General features: G+C 39.6%; 1 protein-coding gene across 1 annotated transcript in view; it reads left to right on the top strand.

The window, feature by feature from the left end:
- The window catches only part of ZNF451 (zinc finger protein 451), an 86,793-nt gene that overhangs the window by 45,854 nt on the left and 23,366 nt on the right, over positions 1 to 17,573 (top strand). Inside the window, exons 8-13 of the mRNA XM_057554468.1 lie at positions 3,250 to 3,403; positions 3,895 to 4,042; positions 6,717 to 8,323; positions 10,158 to 10,301; positions 14,868 to 14,998; positions 15,899 to 16,085. Coding sequence (XP_057410451.1) covers positions 3,250 to 3,403; positions 3,895 to 4,042; positions 6,717 to 8,323; positions 10,158 to 10,301; positions 14,868 to 14,998; positions 15,899 to 16,085 — 2,371 coding nt within the window. The remainder of the gene's footprint in view (positions 1 to 3,249; positions 3,404 to 3,894; positions 4,043 to 6,716; positions 8,324 to 10,157; positions 10,302 to 14,867; positions 14,999 to 15,898; positions 16,086 to 17,573) is intronic.

The raw sequence follows: 17,573 nt of genomic DNA, 5'->3' as shown, positions 1-17,573 counted from the left end.
TCATACTTTGAGTAGCAAGTGTCTAGTGTTTTTTGACATTCAAGCTATCCAGGGACTTCCCTCGTGGTCCAGCGGTTAAGACTCCGTGCTTCCACTGCAGGGGGCATGGGTTCGATCCCTAGTCCGATCGCACATGCCTCGCAGGATGGCCAAAAAAAAAAAAAAAGACTGTCCAGTGGGTCTGTCACTGGGTAACTTCCTGTTTTTCTCCTTTTTGGTGCTGGTGGGGATGGTGGAGGATGTATCGTAAGCCCCAGGGTGCCTCAGTGTTACTTGTGGGTCGGTGGGCATTACAACTCTCTCTCATTCTGTTCCTAGGGCCATTCTGTCATTGAAGGTGACTCTTCCCCCTCCCCAGCCCGAGGCAACCAGTACACTACTTTCTGTCTCTGTGGTTTTTGCCTTTTCCAGACATTTCATTAAATGGAATCCTACAATATGTGGCCTTCTGCAAAAAGATTCTTTCACTTACCATGATGTTTTCAAGGCTTATGCATGTTGTGACATATGTCAGTACTTCATCCTTTTTATTGCCAAGTAATATTCCATTGTATGGACATATGCCACTTTCTGTTTATCAGTTCAGTTAGTGGACACTTGGGTTGTTTTCAGTTTTTGACTGTTGTGAATAATGCTGATATAAACAAATGTACAAGTCTTTGTGTGGTCATACTTTTTCACTTCTCTAATGAGTTAATTGTTGGGCCATATGGTTATCATCTTTAAGTTTTTGAAGAACTACCAAATTGTTATCCATCACAGTGTACCAGCTTACTTTCCCATCAACAATGTTCCAGTTTCTTCACATCCTTGCCAACACTTATTATCTGTCTTTTAAAATAGCCATCCTAGTGGGTACCTATGAAGTGGTATCTTATTGTGGTTCTACTTTTTTTATGTATACAAATTTGTATGGTGTGTTTTGATTTAATATAACTGGAAATATAATGGTAAAAAGGAATTGAGTACTTCCCAGACATCCTATTTCCCATTCCTTCCCCTAGTTTGTAGAAGTTATTTGCAAATATGCTATACTTTTGCAATAGGTATATTCCAATAAAATTTTATGTAGAATCACAGTTTTTGTTCTATTGAGCAAACAGTTTAAACAAGCTTATTTTGAATCCACTTATAACTCACAGTTGAACTAAAGCTTCTTAGAGTTCTTCAGGTAGGGGTCATTTGTATAAATTGGGTGGTAGTAAATGCTTTTAGTGCTCTTATTTGGAACCTTCTAATTGGAATGCAAAGTGTCATACTGGGTGTTAATCTTCTGCATGGCTCTCACCAAAATGAAATGGGGTGAGGAGTAGTGGAAAGAGCATAGGATTTACCACCACAGCTATAAAGCTGGGTGTGGATGGTAGCTTTGTCTCTTCTGAGGGTACAACTTGGAGGGGAGTGATAATTTTGTTGACTTATGTAAACTTCAGTTTTCTCATTTGTAAATAATGAAAATAGTACTTCACGGGGTTATTGTAAGGATTAAGTGGAAAAGCACATTTGAACCATAAGGTGGTGCTTGACATATGCTCAGTATAAATGTAAATTTCCTATCCCTCCTCCTGTTGCATTTCATAAGCAACTACACAAACTATTTTGATATCCCTAATATTAATGATGTAAATTTAAGAAGACACAATACAACTTTTAAGGCTATTACTCTAAAGACCATTAACAAGAAGTTACATTATATTTATACACAGCACACATACAGTTATACATACACATATAAATATACACTTAAAAATATTTCCGATTTGGGAATAGAGGAGACTCTTAGCCAAGTTTGGAAACCTGGACTCTAGAAAAGACATAGCTGTTTGTATCAGAATTTTAAGGTGACCATATACTAAATTAATAGGTGTTTGATGAAGACTATTTGAGAAATGGAGGATGAGACAGAGTTAGTTTTGATAACAGAGAATGGATACAAGTTGACCAGAGGGGAAAAAACAAAAACAATCAAAACATGAGGCTGGAATGGAATAAGCAATGCACAGAATTGTATGAATAAATGCTCACACTCACTAGTAGACAGGAAAGGCAAATTAACATAACACACATCTGTAAGACTGCAAACATGAAAATAAGATCTGTAATCGCTATTGTGCCAGACTCACTCAGTGCTAGAGAATCGGAATTCGTAGAGCCTTTTTGAGAAGCAGTTACACAATATCTTTTTTTTTTTTAAATTAATTTATTTATTTATTTTTGACTGTGTTGGGTCTTCGTTTCTGTGCGAGGGCTTTTTCTAGTTGTGGCAAGCGGGGGCCACTCTTCATCGCGGTGCGCGTGCCTCTCACTATCGCGGCCTCTCTTGTTGCGGAGCACAGGCTCCAGACGCGCAGGCTCAGTAATTATGGCTCACGGGCCCAGTTGCTCCGCGGCATGTGGGATCTTCCCAGACCAGGGCTCGAACCCGTGTCCCCTGCATTGGCAGGCAGATTCTCAACCACTGCGCCACCAGGGAAGCCCCCACAATATCTTTTAATATTCAAATAATAAACCTTTTAACCCAATGCGGCCAATCCTGATAATGAGAGAAAAGCACTATTTAATGAGGATATATAGTCAACAGTATTTACAAAACCATTGTTTACAGTGGCAAAAAAAAAAAAAAAAGCCTGGAGATGAATAGTTGACTAAATCTCAGTAGATCCACACCATGGAGTAGTTTGTAGCCATTAAGAAGAATAAAGTAGAGCGACACCAGTTGATTTTTAGGGATTTCCATTAGTTATTGTGGAATAAGAAAACTAAGAGGCAGAAGAATCTGTAAGATGACAATATTTGATAAAACAATGGCAATTCCCCTTGTGTATTTATTTTTGTATGGAGAAATTTATGGAAGAATACATATTTGTAAACGTAGGTTATATTGCAGAGTAGAGTGAGCAAAGCAAAACATAAGAAAAAGTATATGTGATATGAAAACATTTATGCATTTATATAATATTGCATATAGATGTATATATAAAAAGAAAAATGTATAGAAAGCAAATGTACTTGTATGTTTATTGTCACAGAAAGATGGTAATAATTTGTTTTTAAGGAAATTATTTAAAATTTCATATATGGGACTTCATTTATGACAAAAAAATCCACAGTTCACACTCAGGGAAGAAAAGTTTTCGTGTTAAAAACTGATACAAAATATTCCAAATAAATAGGAAAATTTGAAAGTTGATTTAAGAAATTGAATATTGATTTTAGTTGTCTATAATAAAGCTTTGCCTTATATTTTAGGAAACTGCAGATGATGGACATAAAAACAACCTTCTTCCTCAGATTATTCAGTGTTTTGCGTGTCCAAATTGCTTCCTTCTTTTTAGCAGCAAGGATGAGTGTTTGAAGCATATGTCTGGAAAGAATCATTTCCATCAGAGTTTTAAACTGGGTGGTATGTTAATACTCTCTTTTGCTGAAAATTATTAAACTACTTTAACCTTTGCTGATTTACCATACTTCTCAGATAATTCTTGAGGTAACTTATCTTCACATTAGTTTTGAGAACCATGAAAACAAAAGATTTTTATCTCATTTTTTATTTTTCAAAAAAGATTCTCATTATTTACCTGCACCTAAGGGTAAGGTTTACTTTGAGGAATGAAGAGAAACTTGGGAAGAAAACATTTATGCAGGATAATGTTTTTGTATATCCATTGGGAAGTTGGGTGTTTCTCTGCATTTAAGACTCAAATTTTAACTTGAGCATGAGTTCAGCATCCATTGCACTTAATTGAGGCTAGAAAACGACTCCTCTTAGATTTTTATCACATAAATAACCATCTTCTTTTACTTACCTCACCTGATGTTGAGAAAGGCAAAGGGGAGGAAGGCCGGGTCACTCTACTCAGATCTTTGCAAGTCATAGTTCATTTTGTCTTTCAGATGACAAGGGAATGGCACAGCCAATATCATTTCCATCTTTTGCAAAGAAACTTTTCATCTCTCTGTGCAAAGATGTTCCATTTCAAGTTAAGTGTGTGGCCTGCCACCAGACACTGCGTTCCCACATGGAGCTCACTGCCCATTTCAGGTTTGTACGGGGCTAGTCTTGGGCTGTAAGATTCCCGCCCAATAAGCTCCTCACCAGCCAGAGGACTCAACAAATACTTTTCTATTCTGTGTTTCTCTCCTTCTAAAATGAGAGTGTATATTTGCCTGGACATTACCCAAACTTAGCATAATGAAAGAAGTGAGAGGTGTGAGAAAAATGGATATATTGATGTTGCTGTGAACATAAAACAAGCTAACAGTTCTAAGTTCTGCATGAGCTGTTGAGGGCTGTGCCTGGAGGAGGAGAGGGTTAAGATAGAACCTTGGCTTTGAGTCAACCAGCATGGAAAGTATCACAACCAAGTGAAAAATTACATGTCAGTGAAAGGCCAAGTTTGTCAAACAATCAAGTATCCTTTTTTTGTCTTTACAATGGAAATTATCAAGCACTATACAAAAGTAAGGAGAATCGTATAATGAACCCCAGTGTACCTTTCACCAGGCTTCAGTAGTTATCAACACATGACAGTCGTGTTTTATTTATACTCTCATCCTCACAAGTTCTTATTTTGAAGCAAATCTTGTCATTTTATCTGTAAATACTTCAATATATATATATGAATGATAAGCACTCTTTTTTTTAAAAGAAAAATAACTAATACCATTATCACACTTTGAAAAACTAGGTTTTTAAATATCATCAAACACCTAGTCAGTTATCAAATTTCCCTGATTACTTCATGAAGTTTTTTACATTTGCTTTGTTGGAATCATAATTCAAAGTCTGTACTTTGCATTTAGATGCTCTGTCTCTTAGGTCTTTTTTTCCGCATTATTTCTTTAAAATGCATTAAAATTGTATCACACTACTAAGTGATACAATTGCATTTGTTTAAGTAGAACAATTGTTTTCACAAACCTTCAAGTAAAATATGTTCTCAAAAAACAGAAGCAGTGGAGTATAATCACTCTGTATATACTCAGTATAATTATTGATGTTAACAGTCCTGGTTCTGACTTACATTTCATGAGTTCATATCCTGGTTCTGCCTTTTATTTTTATTCCTAATTTTTTTTATGGAAAATTTCAACTGTGTGAAAGTCAGCTGAATAGTATAATGAACCTCCATTTACCCATCACCCAGTTTTAATAATAATCAACACTGCCATTCTTCTTTTATTTATATATCTGTATGCTCCTTACTGCCCTTAATTATTTTTTACAGTTCTTTGTTTCTGAGATACAATTTCGATTTATTGAAGTATACAAATCTTAACTTTTATGATTTTGACTACTGGATACATCTGTTAACCCACACTTTTACCATCCTGTGTTACCTCTCCATGGAAAATTCCATTGTTCCCTTCCTGGTCACTTCCCACCCTCTCACCCCCAGGCAGTCTATTCTGATACTTTTTCCACCTTACGTTGGTTTTATCTCCTCTAGGACTTTATATAAATGGAGTCATATATAGTATGCACTCTTTTGTTTTTGTCACAATATCTGTAAGATTCATCCATATTGTTTAGTACATTGTTCCTTTTTATTTGTGAGTAGTATTCTATTGTATGAATATAGCACAATTTGTTTATTCATTCTTATGTTGATGGACAGATTTTAGCTAGTGTGAATAAAGCTGCTGTGTACATTTTATACAAGCCTTTTTATAGACATAGGTTTCATTTCTCTTGGATGAATATCTAGGAGTGGAATTGCGGGATCAAAGAGTAGGTGTGTATTTAATTTTATAAGACACTACTAGACATTTTCTCAAAGCGTTTGCACTGGTGCACATTCCTACCAGCCAGGTGTGAGAGTTCCAGTTCCTCCATATCCTTGCCAAGGTTTGCTGTTGCCAGTCTGTTTCATTTTAGTTGTTCTTTTGAGAGTCTCACTGTGGTTTTAATCTGGATTTCCCTAATGAACAATGATGTTGGACACTTTCTTTAGTATAAAAGCAACCATGGGCATGGCATTTTCCTGACGTAAAATCAGTTCGTTCTAGGTACAGGGTTGTTGAGAGTCTCACTGTAGGGCTCCTCTGTACTGTTTAATTACCGCAGAGAAGTTAATTACTTGCTTGTCTCATGACGTTCCTATCAGTGCATTTGATATAGTTTTTACTTGTCTAAAATTTGTCTGAATTTTTAAAAAATTTTTTGATTCTAGTTTTACCCTTTGGTATATGGATTAGAAACAGATAAAGTATAGGTAATGGTCAGGTAGATAGAATATTATTATATCATCTGCAACTTTATTTTTTTAAAATTTATTTTATTTATTTTTGGCTCTGTTGGGTCTTCGTTGCTGCACGCAGGCTTTCTCTAGTTGCCGCGAGTGGGGGCTACTCTTCGTTGAGGTGCACAGGCTTCTCATTGCAGTGGCTTCTCTTGTTGCGGAGCACGGGCTCTAGGAACGCGGGCTTCAGTAGTTGTGGCACGCAGGCTCTAGAGCGCAGGCTCAATAGTTGTGGTGCACAGGCTTAGTTGCTCCGCGGCATGTGGGATCTTCCTGGACCAGGGCTTGAACCCATGTCCCCTGCATTGGCAGGTGGATTCTTAACCACTGTGCCACCAGGGAAGCCCTGCAACTTTATTGAAAAACAGTGTTTAGTGCTTATGTATACATTGTTTACTTTATAATTCCTACAATAAAAAGCAGAGATACTATATTTAGAAAATACTTATGAGTTTATTTTTTTGTCCAATTTAGAGTTCGTTGTCGAAACGCTGGTCCTGTAGCTCTAGCTGAGAAGAGCATTGCTCAGGTGGCAGAGAAATTCCTACTGAGAGGTTATTGTCCACATTGCAACCATGTCTTTGTGGATGAAACCAGTACCCGGAATCACAAGCAGAATTCAGGACACAAAGTCCGAGTCATTAACTCAATGGAAGAATCAGTCTTACTTTATTGCCACAGCAGTGAAGGGAACAAACCCCCTTCTGACTTGCACCTGTTGCAAGATCAGTCAAAATTTTCATCACTTAAAAGAAATATGTCCGTTCGGGAATCTAGCTCACAAGATTGCAGCACTGTTCCAAAAAAGAAGATTAATTTAGGAGATAAAAGCCATGGGGGTATGGTTTGTGTTCAGAAGGAAAAGTCACTTGTTAAAACCTGGTTTTGTGAATGCCAGCAACGCTTCCCAAGTGAAGAAGCAGTAGAAAAGCACGTTTTCTCAGCAAACACAATGTGTTATAAGTGTGTGGTCTGTGGGAAGGTGTGTGAAGATTCAGGAGTCATCCGTTTACATATGAGCCGCATTCATGGAGGGGCACATTTAAATAACTTTCTTTTCTGGTGTCGGACGTGCAAAAAGGAGTTGGCAAGGAAAGAGGCTATAATGGCCCATGTGACTGAGTTTCATAATGGACACAGGTATTTTTATGAGACAGATGAGGTAGAAGGTGACACTTTGCCATCATCCTCTACAACTTTGGTGAATGATCTGACTGCTGATAATCCTTCTTCAACTATTACTATTCTTGATCATTCCCCAGCAACCAGTCCTCCAAGTGGTAAATGGCAATGCCGAATTTGTGAAGATACGTTTGACTCCCAAGAATGTGTAAAACAACACTGCATGTCTTTAGCAAGTCACCAGTTTCATAGGTACAGCTGCGCCCATTGCAAAAAGACTTTTCACAAGATGGAAACACTGTATCGGCATTGCCAAGATAAGCATGACAACGAAATAAAGATGAAGTATTTCTGTGGGCTTTGTGATCTGATCTTTAATGTGGAAGAAGCGTTTTTGAGTCATTATAAGGAGCACCACAGCATAGACTATGTATTTGTGTCAGAAAAAACGGAAACTTCCATTAAAACCGAGAGTGATTTTCCGGTTATAGAGACCGGTAACCTGATGACGTGCGGCTGCCGGGAGAGCTACCTCTGCAAAGTCAACAGAAGGGAGGACCACGCTCGCTGTCTGCAGACCCTTCTGGGCCAGGGCCGCCTGTGGTTCCGCTGCGGCGCATGCTCGGCCACGGCGCAGGCCACGGATGACATGCGGGCACACGTGCGCCAGGCGCACGCAGAGCAGGAGGTCGCGGGGGGCGCGCCGTGGTGCCTGATCAAGTGCGGCACCTGCACCAAAGCCTTCCAGGACCCCGAGAGCGCGCAGCAGCACTTTCACGGGAAACACTGCTTCTTGCGGGAGCCCAGCGTGGCCCGCTTCGGGCCTGAGCAGACGAGCCCGTACACGTTTGCTGCCAGTTCTTCCCGTGCAGAGAGAAAGCCGAGACAGGCAGCAAGCTGTCCACAAACTTCAGACCCGGAGAGAGGAGCCGAGACTGACGTGAGCTGTCAGAGTGCAGGTACGGCTCTACAACCCTGACATCCGTACACGTTTCCCGTTTCCGTTTAGAAGCACGCGCATGTGTAGCCACCCTCTTTGCTCCTAGGGAGCCCGTGTTGAAGCCCGGACGTGATGGGCTGATACGTTAGCCAGTTAGTTACCGCCGCGTGCACTTTACCGGGAGGGATCTGTATTCCCGCTGCTTCAGGCAGCCACTCTCTCAACCTAAGGGCACAAGGAATATCTGTTACGCTAAATAATAGGTACTTTAGATAACATTTTCTTTTCTTTTCCAAAAGACATGGGAATTTTGAAAGATGGGGGAAATAGATGGTCTTTCTCAAAGTCAGATTTGAAAGTTATCCTGCACCGTACTGTCATTTAGATTTAAGTTCAATAAAAAGATAAATCAGGTGAATTCTTTTTATTTCTATTTTGACCTTATTCTATAAGTATGAGAAGTTTTAAAGGTCACTTGAGAATTTGTATTTTTTTGTTACCGTCTTCGGAAGCAAAGCTTTTACTTAGAGTTAAAATAGCAATTAGAAGTCGAGTTGTTAAGTGGTAGCAAGAAACCAGGCAGAAAACTGAGGTATGGATCCCCTTGTCTGTGCTTACTCTAGTCTTCCCTTCTTCTATGATAAGATTAAGGAAGTCTAGAAGAGTGCAGTGTTTTCATTTTGTTTAGAAGTAAATTGTTTTCTTTAGAGTATAATTTTAAGTGTATATTCTTTTAAAGATTAACTCTTCATAAGTTATACAATGTCGAGTGGAAAAAATGAAGATATGTGAATATTTTGGTTCATAAAATATGTTTATGAACTACTGAGTTTTTATAGGCTTGCTCTGTGGCACATGTAGATCTCAGCATTGCCTTTAGTCACGGCATGTTTTATGTGAGAAATGATTAAATGACATACTATTGATCCATTCAACTTGATGTCAAACAGTGAAACTGTGGTCACACTATTTTATGCTCTGTTGTTTTCCTTTTGCTCTTGTGATTGCTTTTGGGGGATTTGTGTTGGTCTGTGTCTGATAGGAGGTCATTGTCGTATCTATTAGTATTTTAAGAAGAGAGATAAGAAGATGGGTGGTTTGGAAATGGGAAGATGGCAGTCTCTTTCTGAGGGAGTCTCTAGTAGGTGGAGTAGAAGCTATCCATTTTAAAAATAGTATAAACATTTAATGCTTGCATTGCTACCACTCGAAACTGTAAGGCCCTGTCAAGGTGGAAGGTATGAAAGAAGGGAAGAGGAGGGAGTGGAAGAGGAGGGAGAACAAGAGTTGCAGATGGTGGGAGGTGAGAGGCCCTGAGTTGACTGAGGAAGAGGTGTCCTTGGCGGGAGGAGCACCGGGCCCTGTTTTGCACGAGTCACAGGAGCAGCTTGTGAGCTGTCTCGTGTCTGCTCTCGGGTGTGTGAGCACAGAGCCAGAGGGCTGCTGGTGAAGCAGTTTACATTAGGAAAAGAACAAACTCCTGGTGGCGAGAAAGTTCTTAGCAAGTAACCTGAAAGTTTATTTTGATGGATGGTGCAAGTTTTTAGTTATTTAGCCTTAAAACTTGGTCTTCCATATCTTCCAGTACACTAATTTTTTAAAAACTTCCTTTTATAAGTGACTTTTAAAGAAAGCCAGGATCAATGGTACATATTTGTAGAAAGGATAATCATTTCTGAAATAGTCAAAATATTTCTTATCTGATATAAATGTATTGTGTCATATACAGGTTTGGATTTCACGACATGGTTTAGATAGAAGTAAATAACATGCAAGATTAATGTTAAGTTGATAAATTAAAAAGTTTTTAGCTAATTCTTATCAAATTCATGTTGATGTTTCTGTCTTCTCAGATGAAGAGGTTGTTGAGCTCCCAGACTTGGATTACCTGCGAACCATGACTCACATAGTCTTTGTAGACTTTGATAACTGGTCCAACTTTTTTGGTCATCTACCAGGGAATCTTAACCAAGGAACATTTATTTGGGGCTTTCAAGGTATGGTTAATAAGGAACACATTTGAGACAACCTCCCTTTTTTTCCCCCTTAGAATATGATTTGCTTTAAAAGGACTCCTTTTGAACCTTCCTGAATAGAAGATAGGAACATAATTGGAATTTTGTCACTTTGCATTATAGTTACTCTGCTAGAATGTTTTTCTCTTTACATTTCTCTGCGGTAAATATTCGCTCTATTTGGTGACCCACAGTTTGTGGATCTTTAGACACAGATTGAAAGAGCCTTTATTCAATACCTACAATGTGCCAGATACTGTACTTGGTACTAATGCATGCTTACTGATTGTTATAATTTTCTCCCTTTAAAATATAAGGAAGTAGGCTGAGAAGTTTATTTTTTACAAAGTACAGAAATAATAAATAGTAGAGTTAGCTTTCAAACTTGGGCCTCATGGCTACAGGAATAGTGTGTTTTCAACATAACTGCCTCCTCAGTTCATCCTTACTGTTCATAAATGTGCATCTTCACATAAATCTCCCTTCCAAGTACTAACCAGGCCCAACCCTGCTTAGCTTCTGAGATCAGATGAGATCGGGTGCATTCAGGGTGGTATGGCCGTAGTCTAAATCTCTTTACAAACCATTGACCAAACCTGGGAGAGAGACTCCTCTTTGATTAACTGAGGTTTAGTACAGTGAGCCTCTGAGGTACAGGCATCCCTAGGAGATACTGCGGGTTCAGTTCTAGACCACTGCAAGTCACATGAATTTTTTGGTTTTCCAGTGCATATAAAAGTTATGTTTATACTATACTGTGGTCTATTAAGTGAGCAACAACATTATGTCTAAAAGAAGTCTTAATTAAAACATACCTTGGGACTTGCCTGGTGGCACAGTGGTTAAGAATCCGCCTGCCAATGCAGGGAACACAGGTTCGAGCCCTGGTTCAGGAAGATCCCACATGCCGCGGAGCAATTAAGCCCATGTGCCACAACTACTGAGCCTGCACTCTAGAGCCTGCGAGCCACAACTGTTGAGCCCGAGTGCTACAACTACTGAAGCCTGCGCCTAGAGCTCATGCTCCGCAACAGGAGAAGCCACTGCAATGAGAAGCCCGCGCACTGCAACAAAGAGTAGCCCCCGCTCACCGCAGCCAGAGAAAGCCCGCACACAGCAACGAAGACCCAACTCAGCCAAAAAAAAAAAAAACACAAAGAAAAAAAACAAAAAAAACCCTTATTGCTAAAAAATGCTAACCATCACCTGAGCCTTCAGTGAGTCGTAATCTTTCTGCTAGGGGAGGGTCTTGCCTCCATGCTGATGGCTGCTGACGGATCAGTCTGGGGGTTGTTGAAGGCTGGGGTGGCTGCAGCAGTTTCTTAAAATAAGACAACAATGAAGTTTGCTGCATCAGTTGACTCTTCCTTTCATGGACGATTTCTCTGTAGCATGCAATGGTGTTTGATAGCATTTTACCCACAGTAGAACTTCTTTCAGAATTGGAGTCAGTCTTCTCAAACCCTGCTCCTGTGTTATCAGCTAAGCTTATGTAATATTCTAAATCCTTTGTTGTCATTTCAACAATCTTCACAGCATCTTCACCAGGAGTGCGTTCCTTCTCAAGAAACCACTGTCTTTTGGCTCATCCTTAAGAAGCAACTCCTCACCCATTCAAGTTTTATCCTGAGATTGCAGCAATTCAGTCACATCTTCAGGCTCCAGTTCTAATTCTAGTTCTCTTGCTGTTTCCACCACATTTGCAGTTCCTTTGTCTACTGAATTCTTGAACCCCTCAAAGTCATCCATGAGGGTTGGAATCAACTTCTTCCAAACTCCTGTGGATGTTGATATTTTGCCTTCTTCCCATCTTCCCAATCATGAATGTCCTTCATGGCATCTAGAATGGTGAATCCTTTCTAGAAGATTTTCAATTTACTTTGCCCAGATCCATCAGAGGAATCACTATCTGTGGCAGCTGTAGCCTTACAAAATTTATTTCTTAAATAATAAGACTTGAAAGTCAAAATTGCTCCTTGATCCATGGGCTACAGAATGAATATTGCATTAGGAGACAAAAAAACAAAATGAATCTCATTGTACATCTGCATCAGAGCTCTTGGGTGACCAGGTGCATTGTCAATGAGTAATATTTTGAAAGGATTCTTCTGAGCAGTAGGTCTGAAAAGTAGGCTTAAAATATTCAAGAAACCATATTATAAACAGGTGTGCTGTCATCCAGGCTTTGTTGTTCCATTTATAGCGCATAAGTAGGGTCAATTTAGCTTAATTCTTTTTCTTTCTTTTTTTAAAAAATAAATTTATTTATTTATTTGTTTATTTTTGGCTGCATCGGGTCTTTGTTGCTGCGTGCGGGCTTTCTCTAGTTGTGGTGAGCAGGGGCTACTCTTCGTTGCAGTGCATGGGCTTCTCATTACAGTGGCTTCTCTTGTTGCAGAGCACAGGCTCTAGGCACACGGGCTTCAGTAGTTGTGGCATGTGGGCTCAGTAGTTGTGGTTCGCGGGCTCTACAGCACAGGCTCAGTAGTTGTGGCTCACAGGCTTAGTTGCTCCGCAGCATGTGGGATCTTCCGGACCGGGGATCGAACCCGTGTCCCCTGCATTGGTAGGCGGATTCTTAACCACTGCACCACCAGGTAAGTCCTAGCTTAATTCTTAAGGGCCCTAGGATTTTCAGAATGGTAAATGAGCATTGGCTTCAAGTTAAAGTCACCAGCTGCATTAGCCCCTAACAAGAGAGTCAGCGTGTCCTTTGAAACATTGAAGCCAGGCATTGACTTCTCTCTATCTGTGAAACTGCTAGATGGCATCTTCTTCCAATAGAAGGCTGTTTTGTCCACACTGAAAATCTGTTGTTTAGTGCAACCACCTTCATGAATTACCTTAGGAATTATCTTCTGGACAACTTGCTGCAGCTTCTACATCAGCACTTGCTGGTTCATCTTGCACTTTAATGTCATGGAGATGGCTTCTTTCCTTAAACCTCATGAACCAACCTCTGCTAGCTTCAGACTTTGCTTCTGCAGCTTCCTCACCTCTCTCAGTCTTCACAGAATTGAAGGCAGTTAGGGCCTGGCTGTGGATTGGGCTTTGGCTTAAGGGAATGTTGTGATCGTTTGATTTTCTATCCAGAGACTCAGACTTTCTCCATATCAGCAATAATGTTGTTTCACTTTCTTATCATTCATTTGTTCACTGCAGTAGCACTTTTAATTTCCTTCAAGAACTTTTCCTTTGCATTCACAGCTTGGGTAACTTTGTGGTGCAATAGGCCTAGCTTTCAGCCTGTCTTGGCTTTTTTTTTTTTTTTTTTTTAAACTTTGGGTTTATTTATTTATTTATGGCTGTGTTGGGTCTTCGTTTCTGTGCGAGGGCTTTCTCTAGTTGCGGCAAGTGGGGGTCGTTCTTCATCGCGGTGCACAGGCCTCATTATCGCGGCCTTTTTGCAGAGTACAGGCTCCAGACGCGCAGGCTCAGTAATTGTGGCTCACGGGCCCAGCTGCTCCGCAGCATGTGGGATCCTCCCAGACCAGGGCTCGAACCCGCGTCCCCCGCATTGGCAGGCAGATCCTCAACCACTGCGCCACCAGGGAAGCCCCTGTCTTGGCTTTTGACATGCCTTCCTCACTAAGCTTAATCATTGCTAGCTTTTTGATTTTAAAAAGCGTGAGACTCTTCCTTTCACTTGAACACTTAGAGGCCATTGTAGGGTTATTAATTGGCCTAATTTCAATATTGTGTCTCGGGGAAAAGGGAGGCCGGAAGGGAGGGGAGAAAGACAGGGGAAGGGCCAGTCGGTGTAGCAGTCAGAACACACACAACATTTATCAGTTAAGTTTGCCATCTTGTATGGGCATGGTTCATGGCACTCCCAAACAATTACAATAGTAACATCAAAGATCACCATAACAAATAAAATAATGATGGAAAAGTTTGAAATATTGTGAATATTAACAAAATGTGACACAAAGTTAACAAATGCTGTTGGAAAAATGACGTCGATGAGCTCCCTCAATGCAAGGTTGCCACAAACCTTCAATTTGTAAAAAACACAGTATCTGCAAAGCACAGTAAAGCAAAGTGCAGTGAAACAAGATATGCATTCCATGTTTGACAGGAAGCAGCATATAAAGAAGAGGATTAGGATTTAAGATAGAAACATGCTGACCTGGATAGGGTAGTCAGTACAACCTCTTAGTAAGTCCAACTTTCCTGATTGCCCATCATTTTTATTCACTGAGCAGCCTTGACATATTTGTAAAAAACCACTAATGCATACATTCACATAGAACAACAGCAGTCAAAGAATTTTCACGCACATTACTGTTGATTCTTCTTAACATCCCTGTGAGTTTTCAGATTAATAGGCAGATTTGGGGAAGTCGGTCTACTTCCCCAAGATTTAAGCAACAACCTGGTGATACCTGCACGAGAACTGCCTTGTTCTGCCTTCTAATCTGGTACTTTTCCTCTAGAAACATTTTTTTCTAGTATTTGTTTTTCCTTATAGAGTTTTCAGTTGTATCTAGTGTTCTGTTCTTTTTCTCTTGTTTGACTCATCATTTATGCCTTTTCTAAACATAATAGGAGGAAACACCAACTGGAAGCCTCCTGTCAACTGTAAGATCTATAATTACCTGAACAGGATTGGATGCTTCTTCCTTCATCCTCGCTGTAGTAAAAGAAAAGATGCTGCTGATTTTGCCATATGTATGCATGTGAGTCATTGTTTTATTCAAAATCGAATGTGAAGCTAGGACCCATTTGGATTTTTTTCCCTCTTGAATCATAATGACACTGTAGATTCCTTTTCAGTGTTGTGCTTTTTGTTTAAAACCTTTTGCATCAGGCTCTACTTATGACTGTTGAGGGCAGGAACCCATAGCATGTGTTTACTGCTTCATCCCCAGTTCCAGCAGACTCTCAGCTACTCATAGTAGACCCTCAGCTATTTCTAGAATAAATTATCAGGAGATGACACTTCTTGACGCATGAGACACTTTCACATTTTAACATCTCGGAAATGGGGGGGCACCATAGCAGTCACTGTTGGCCCAGATGGAATTTGCATTTGCTTCTGTCTCTGCTAGTCACCTGGAGAAACAACCCACCTGAGACCCAGTTTAAATGAAATTCTCTGCTTAAGGGTTTCTGTGTCACACTGATACTCTGCAAACTTGTTGACTGCTGCTTATGTTTTAAACCACAAGATAGTTTCTTTTTCCATCTAGCCAGCGCTAAGATTGAGTTATGCAAATTACTTTGCGTACCTTTTCTCTATGGCAGATTCATTTTTTATTTACCCTCAGGTTGAGCGCGTAGTCCTATTAGTGTTCCACCTTTATGTGGGGGCCTCCTGTTATACTCCTTTTGGCTTTTTCTTTCTTTCTTTCTTAGTGGCATATAAAAGAGCTTATCTAATAATTGACAGCATTTTATATTTGATTAAATATGGTATATTTCATTTATGAACGAGATCTTTATATCATACTTTGGTGGGAGCAAGGGAACAAGCTAAATACGCGTTTCTAGGTATGTGTTCATTCTGAAATAGCTGTAACTTGACTGGAAGCTCAGATGCTGATTTTTATCAACTTGTGCCATTTTTTCCAACTTAGGCTGGCCGTCTGGATGAACAGCTGCCCAAGCAGATTCCTTTCACCATCCTCTCAGGAGATCAAGGTTTTCTGGAGCTAGAGAATCAATTTAAGAAGACTCAGAGGCCAGCACATATACTCAACCCTCACCACTTAGAGGGAGATATGATGTGTGCCTTGTTAAATAGCATATCTGATACCACCAAAGGTATGCAGCTGCAGCCACAGTGCAAACTGCCCAAGAGGAAGAGACTTCACTGCTGAGAGAAATCAATAAACTGCTGTCCACTAGTGCCCTGCTGCCTGCTCACTAAACTGCCACGCGCTCATGCTTCTATCGTATTTTTTCTCTTATCTCACTTTCACTTTGAGTGTATTAGAAGGAGAATGAATTCATAATATTTTAGAGCCCTTTTTTAATCTAATGGATAACATTTATATTCATATATTTAAAATATATACTAATGGTTTGAAATATGCTAGTACAGTTTTGCAAAGCTCAGAATTCAGATCTTCATTTCATTTCTAAAATTCTAAATTTATCTTCAGTTTTTCAGAAAGCAAAGTGCTTATAGGAGAAACCAGAAAGCAATAAATGCTAATATGGCAATACCAAAAAATAAAAAAATTAAAATTTAAGAGGTTGACAGTGACAAAATGATGCCCTGAGAGATCCTTATTGCCTTGAAGGGCTAGGCACCCCCTGTCCTACACTCTTCTCTGCCTTTCTGAGATTGTTCAATGAAAGGGCATGCTGATGTCCAATTTCACTAACCAGTATTTAAGAAAGGATGTAATTCCAGGGATCCAGATGGGTTTTTGTTTTGGTTTTGGTTTTGGTTTTTGTAATTTCTGAAATGTGGGTAGGAGAGAATAAAAGAGTAATTTTTAAATATCCTAATAATTTGCAGCCATGAATATGGTTTGAAGGTATTGATGAATGACCTCAATGAAAAACTGACTACTTTTTGGAATTTTTATTATATGCCTTTAAATTGTCCAAGTGTGCTCTCCTCCTAGCTATTTTCTTCTTTCTGCATATATAGAGCCACATTTTGATTGAAGATCTATTCTGAAGAACTTTGCTCTAAACCACTCATTGTGTTGGATCAATTCACTTCTGCAAAGTTAGGAACCGTTAAGCTACTGGCACAATTGTGCTCTTTAAAGAAAAATCAGCTGTTTTGCATATTTATATCATGCTTTAGTACTGAATTTTGTCTTCCTATTCTGTAGTTTCTGTTTTCATTCACTTGCTTTTTCTGTCTGTGGCAGGTTTTTTTCTTTTCTTCCTTTTCTTAAATTTTTTAATTAATTTTTTTTATTGGAGTATAGTTGATTTACAGTGTTGTGTTAGTTTCTGCTGTACAACAAAGTAAGTCAGTTATACATATATCCACTCTTTTATTTATTTATTTATTATTTTAAAAATATTTATTTATTTGGCTGTGTGGGGTCTTAGTTGTGACGTGTGGGATCTTCATTGCAGCGTACAGGCTTCTCTCTAGTTCTCTAGTTGTGGTGCGTGGGCTTCTCTCTAGTTGTGGCGTGCGGGTTTTCTCTCTCTAGTTGTGGCCCATGGGCTCCTGGGCGCATGGGCTCTGTAGTTTGTGGCACGTGGGCTCTCTCGTTGAGGTGCGCAAGCTCAGTAGTTGTGGTGCGTGGGCTTAGTTGCCCCGTGACATGTGGAATCTTA

Source organism: Balaenoptera acutorostrata, chromosome 10 (assembly GCF_949987535.1).
Source record: "Balaenoptera acutorostrata chromosome 10, mBalAcu1.1, whole genome shotgun sequence".
NCBI lineage: Eukaryota > Metazoa > Chordata > Mammalia > Artiodactyla > Balaenopteridae > Balaenoptera > Balaenoptera acutorostrata.
Note: the sequence above shows the minus strand (reverse complement) of the source record. Positions and strands in the feature narration are given on the sequence as shown.